The sequence below is a fragment of the Lactuca virosa genome, chromosome 4, assembly GCF_052849685.1.
Source record: "Lactuca virosa cultivar CGN04683 chromosome 4, Lactuca_virosa_CGN04683_v6, whole genome shotgun sequence".
In the NCBI taxonomy this organism is placed as follows: Eukaryota; Viridiplantae; Streptophyta; class Magnoliopsida; order Asterales; family Asteraceae; genus Lactuca; species Lactuca virosa.
Window position 1 is genome coordinate 122,595,089 of NC_136429.1, and position 6,066 is coordinate 122,601,154.

The 6,066-nt window shown below is 32.8% G+C and overlaps 1 protein-coding gene across 3 annotated transcripts; it reads right to left on the reverse strand.

The window, feature by feature from the left end:
- Positions 1-1,678: 1,678 nt before the first annotated feature.
- On the reverse strand, positions 1,679-5,330 carry LOC145107298 (homeobox protein knotted-1-like LET6). 3 transcript variants are annotated; one of them, XM_079044158.1, is made up of 5 exons: positions 5,213-5,330; positions 4,370-4,701; positions 3,534-3,837; positions 2,313-2,566; positions 1,679-2,056 (listed from the first exon to the last, which is right to left on the reverse strand). In XM_079044158.1, the coding sequence occupies exons 2-5, from the start codon at positions 4,685-4,687 to the stop codon at positions 1,859-1,861; spliced, it is 1,074 nt and encodes a 357-aa protein (XP_078900284.1). In that variant the 5' UTR covers positions 4,688-4,701; positions 5,213-5,330; the 3' UTR covers positions 1,679-1,858. The 3 variants fall into 3 exon arrangements, with proteins under 3 accessions (XP_078900284.1, XP_078900285.1, XP_078900283.1); XM_079044159.1 differs by lacking the exon at positions 5,213-5,330 and adding an exon at positions 4,876-5,182; XM_079044157.1 differs by lacking the exon at positions 5,213-5,330 and having other exon boundaries at positions 4,370-5,182.
- Between the last annotated feature and the right edge of the window lie 736 nt (positions 5,331-6,066).

Genomic DNA, 6,066 nt, shown 5'->3' on the forward strand with positions numbered 1-6,066 from the left:
TGTTAGTCCTAAAATGATATAATAGATGGTGATGTTGGGTATCTTGAGTTTTACGAGTTTTTACAGAAGAGAGACCTGCCACGTCTCTTTGCTTTATTTGGAACTTCAGTTTGATCGTACCTTTTTTTTCATGTTTCATTGGATCGAGGATTGTATTTGGAAAGCATAATCTATAGGCTTATTCAAATTTCATGAGATTGTAAACTCCCCAACATGCTTTTTAAAAAGAAAGACGTCAAGTCTTTGGATTCTTTTATGGCCACTACAATATATTCGAATTTTCTAGCTGAGACTTTGAAGATTTTTTTTTTCAATGATTATTTTTTCTTCGATTGCTTCTTGATTTTCACATTTGGTTGATCAACAATATAACATGATTAAAACAATTAAACGGATTTAACATCTTTCATCTTCAAATTGTGGAATTCAGATCTTAAAGTATGTAATCTCAAAAGTTTTACCTTCTTTTCCCCAGGATGCCCTATCCCTTTTCTTGTTTCACGTAATTCTGAAGTTTGATGCTCCACAAATCTTGAGATTCATGCAAGACTTTCATTTGTATGCTCAATGGTGATAATTCTTACCGTTTAACTTTGGTAAATGGGGTTGAAGATAATTGTTGCTTGTTGCCACTTGAGACTGTGATACCAGTACTATATTGGGTTGAAACTCAAATTTAACTCAAGAAATATAAAACCTTTTATTAAGGGAAGTGATTTATATACACAACAATAATATACACGCATATATCTAGGGTTATACCTTAATTGACAGTTAACTTAACTTATGGCATTCCACTATTCACATCGTTTCCCAACCATCACAACTGTTACAAGTAATATAGAATTAGGAAGTCTAGATTTGCTTATAATACTTTAACAGAGACAGACATACATCAAAGAAGATTGAATGAATACACCTCAGGTAGAAATCCATTTAGGAAATGTTCTTTTACCTCCTAAGTTTTGAATAAAATTTCTAGTTTCTTCATATTTGGGAATGAGATGGCTTTGACTTGTGTGACCTATATTGTTTTGGCTTGATTTTAGTATTTTTGTTTGAATATTCTAGCAGAGTACTAGCAAAATTTATTTTAAAATGAGAAAGAATTATCATACAGTATGCATGGTGTATATATATATATATATATATATATATATATATATATATATATATATATATATATATATATATATATATCATCTGTATGAGTTAAGAACAGTAGGTCACTAAGCTCCTTTTATATGCGAAAGTCGAAACCAATACCCTTTTAGTGAGCATCTAGGACATTTCATAACCGCATTTTAATTATAATCATTAACCTTTGGGTAATTTCAACCTTTTACGTATGGCATAATTATGTTGAATATAGCAACTAACAGAGATCAAACTATCACATGCATTTTAGGCATTCGTCAAATGCAGCTTTTTGGGAAGGAATAAACTGTTTGTTGTTAGTGCATAGATTCATTTTTCACTAGAAAACAAAGAACTCACAAGCTAAACCCAATACAGTTTAATTTATTGTTTGATGAGTTGATGGCACTTGATGGAGAGGATCGATACCTACCACTCCTGCCACCATGCCACATCAAACAATTTCCCATGTGATATCATGCGTTTGTCCAAACCTACATATTCCCTACGGAAAAGCATTTCTAATTTACGAAAATACCCACACAAATTAAACATCACATATATATATAGCTTACTACTGATTCTGTCTTACATTACATAAACGTAGAATCATAAATAACAAGCATAATAGGTAACAACAACATGCAAAACCGTTCAGATGAGATCATATACACTCCCATTCCTTCATAGTAGTTTTTATGATATCCATCATTATATGCATCTAGAGAAGTGACACGTCCATGGGGTAAGGATTCCCAAAGATATTGTCAATGTAATAGTGAGGATGAGCAGCATCCATTACCACAAACTGCATATCCTCAGATGGTTTCCAGTGACGCTTCCTTTGGTTTATGAACCAGTTGTTTATCTGCTTTTGATCTAGCCCTGTTGATTCAGCTAAAGCCAACTTCTGAGCTTCCTATACATATTAATTAGAATTTATCATAATCTCCATATATAGATCTTATGTGATTGTAAATTACTATGTTATATTATATTGGAGTCACGAAGAGCTCTTTTGAAAACCTAAAATTTGTGTTCGAGTGTGTTGATCGTATACCTAAAAGATTCTCAAGATATATGATATATCTAGTAATGCAATCGAAATAAAAGAAGTCACACTTAGTGATAGATTTTGACACAATATTAATGGTGAAAAATGCATGAAAGTGTACCGAAGGGTAGGGCCATTTGTAATGTCGGGTCCACCAGTCAAGCAACTGTTGACGAGCTTCTTTGGGCAACTTCCCTTTCTTTCTCTTCTTCATGAACTCCTGCTTCAAACTTCCTAAGTACCCACTGTACTTTCGCAATAACTGACCTTTCAGCTCTCGCTCTTCAGCTTGAGGATCAACCATATTGTTACTTACATCCACGTCTAGATCTTCTTCAGATGATCCATTCCTATCCATGCCTCCCTCACCACAACCTGATTTTACATCAAAATATTAAACAAGAAGCTGAATGTGAATGTCTACAATGTGCACGATATAAGTTACAAAGTACTGAAGAAGAAGCAGTTTTATGATTCAATCAACAAGCGCATCAATATACTTAAGCCTGTCTAATAGTTCAGTTTGAAATCAAAGATTAGCATCAAACCCTAAATATTTGTAAACTATTTCACCCTCGAAAAAATTAATACTTTTAACTAAAAGTCTAAAAATAGAAGAATCTTTAGACCAAAAGCAACAAGAATGTATAATTTGCAACTGTGGTCAGAGAAATTTGCAATTTCAGCTCGGATCATATTACTGGATATAGTCAAAGGGAATTATTGGAATTTTAAAAGTATTTCAAAACCCTAACTCTACCATAGAAAAGTTAAGACAAATGAACTAATGAAAAATCACAATGCAAACCATAACATCAAATTTCTGAACCAAGGTATTTTACAGAATTATAGTGGAAAACTAGTACAAAATAAGAAATTGAAGCAGAACCTACATAACTTGTAGCAAAATATAAGAAAATTTTATTTCTTCAAAAGTAAATCACGGGAAGGGTGGAAACAAACAGTATAGTCGCAAATCGTTGATGTTTAATCAAATAAAACATAAGCTAAAAGAATTACAAAATGTTATCACTCTTCTCGATAGTTTTCAGAGATAAGTTTTTGGAATAATATGAAGGATTTTTAACAGAATGGAGTTTGTGAACGAGTTTGTTTAGGTCCAGCCGCTTTCTAATCATTGCAAATTTCAAGGGAGATTATTGCCTATAGTTGTTCAAGAACAATAACCAAGACATGGGAGCTTGTGTTACTGATCCATGTCACACAGAACTACAGAAGTATTAAAAGACTCATCAGTTTATTTAAGAATAATAAATAATTCACACACATAACACACACAGACACATATATACAGATATGAAGAAAGAGATGGATGGTACACCGGAATCTGAAGGAGAAAAAGAGATGGCTTTGAACTGGGTCTCGATCCTTGAGAGAAAAAGCATGGCTTCCTTGAAGGGTTTTGAGAGTTCTTGTTCATATTTAATTAGCATCTCACAGTACGCTTCCATGAACTGATCGAGAGCCGGATCTTGTCCGACAGAGGTCGTACTCGTACCTCCACCACCATCACTAGTGCCGGCACAACCGCCACCAGAGCCGCCGGAACTAGCAGACATCGCAGCCATAACGGACGCTCGGCAGGCTTCTTCTAATCTTTCAACTACTTCAGGTGGTGCGCCTATCTGTTTGATATTAGTAAAGAATAAACTTGCCATCATAATCTTGGTAACACAGGAATACGTATATATAGAAATGTTGATAAAAAGAAAAACTTGAATTTTTTGTAGGAATGTATAGGGTTTTCTACTTTTAAGAAATTATACTTTCATACCATATGAAGAAATTACTAAAAACAACTGATGTCACACGCATATAAACAAATCTTAATAAGAAACCCACATCTGGGTTTCTTCTTACAAATGTTCTCTCTTCAGGAGGGTCACTAATAACCTACCAAAAGAAGAAATAATCGCACACATGAATAAGACAAAATATATATGAAACTAGAGAAACTTTCGTGGCTTGCTTCTAGTCGCAAATTTTTTTCAAGTTCATCTTCCACGGAGTATAAAAAATGGAATCTGGTAAGAAAATGTCTTCTGGGCTTCTTCGTAGAGTATACCAACTGAACAATTAACTAAACACACACAAAAGATGTTGGAAGCAAAAAGAGAGGAATTAGGGTTTTCAAGAAAAATATACATGTATATATACCTTTTGACAGTTCAGATAAGCTGATAACAGACGAGGGTAATGAGGATGTGACATGATCTTCGCCTTAACAGATGAAGAACATGATGACGACGAGATGAAGGCTAAGCCTCCACCATCGTTAATGTTGCCATTGTTGTTGTCTTCAAGCATCATAGCAGAAGATGAAGCACCGCAGTTACTATGATGATGATCGTGAGTGGAAAAAATTACGGTATTGTTGTATATAACAGGAGTAGGTGGAAGACACAGCGATCCAATGCTGTTATTATTATCACCACTACTGCTTCGATTGATGTTGCTGTTATCTCCAAACCCCATCAGACAAGATGTACCTACACCACCACCATCCATTTCTCTCTTTTTAAGGGTTTCAACTTATGTTCATGTGCAAAGATAAGAGCATAATTGAGAAGTGAGTTCTTTGATGTCTGTTTGTCTGCGTGTGTGTGTGTGAGAGAGAGAGACAGAGAGAGAGAGAGAGATTTTCTCCCGAGTTTTAAGCTTACAAAAGGGGTGTTTTTCAGCCCTTTTTACTGAAAAACCTATGTACTAGTTTAAGTCCAAGTATTAACCATGACGATGATGAAAGCCAAAGGGAAAAGGGAATGCTTTAGGTCATTGGAAAACGGGTGTGTTATCTTTTTCTTTGTCCATCGACTGTGTGTTTTTATGTATGTGTGAGAGAGAGAGATTTGCAGAGAATGCACGCGAGATACTGCTAATTTAATGTTAATGTGATGTATATCTTGTTTGTAGTGGTTATAGAGAGCGTATACTGGTGGTGTATAGTAGAGTGTAGAGAGGTGTGTCAAAGAAAAAATGGTGCAAAGGGGAGGGCTTTACCTTCCCAATGAGAACTCACTCCCCCTTTTCTTGCACTGCCACTTATGCACTGCCATTACTGGCAACCTAGAGAGAGAGAGGAACGATCAAATCGAGGCGGTGTATTTTTGTAGATTAGAGATGAGATGATTGAGTGTTGAGAAGATAAAGTTAAAATGGTTTGTATTCAGTCTATCTGCAACTCTTACAATGGTGTTTCTTTTTAGTAAAATTTAATTTATAATTTCTCATTTTAATTAGAGAAAATGATTTACCAAGGTAATATTTTTCTCGTTTTTGTATAGTTAGGTAAGTTTTTTATTTTTTACATATTTAACAATTTAACATGTTCCATGTGTTCATATATTGTCATTATCACTTGTTATAGCAAACGAAAATGATAATATATGAACAAATTAAATAGTTAAATGTATACAAAAAAAAATTTATCTAAATAAAAACAAAACGAAAATTTAATTATTCTGATTAGCATTTTTCCCCACTTTTAATACCGATTTTATTTTTCATATTTGTTTGTATTATTATTTTCAAATGTTATTTTTAAAATATTCATAATTTCCTAAATATTAATTAAATATTGGATAATTTTAAATTTTACTTTTTAATTAATAAATATGTTTTTATTTTTTAAAATATTTTATATAGCCTCTTATAAAAAAAATTTCTTTTGTTTTTAATTATATATATACAATATTTTTAAAGTAAATAGTATCTAACAATAAATTAAATATGTAACAATAAATATAGAGGGTCTTTTAAGAAAGTAAATGTTTTAAAATTATTCCAACTTTTTAATACTTTTTAATTAGAAGTTTATAAACTTTTAATTTTTTGTAATACAACATTTTAAACTA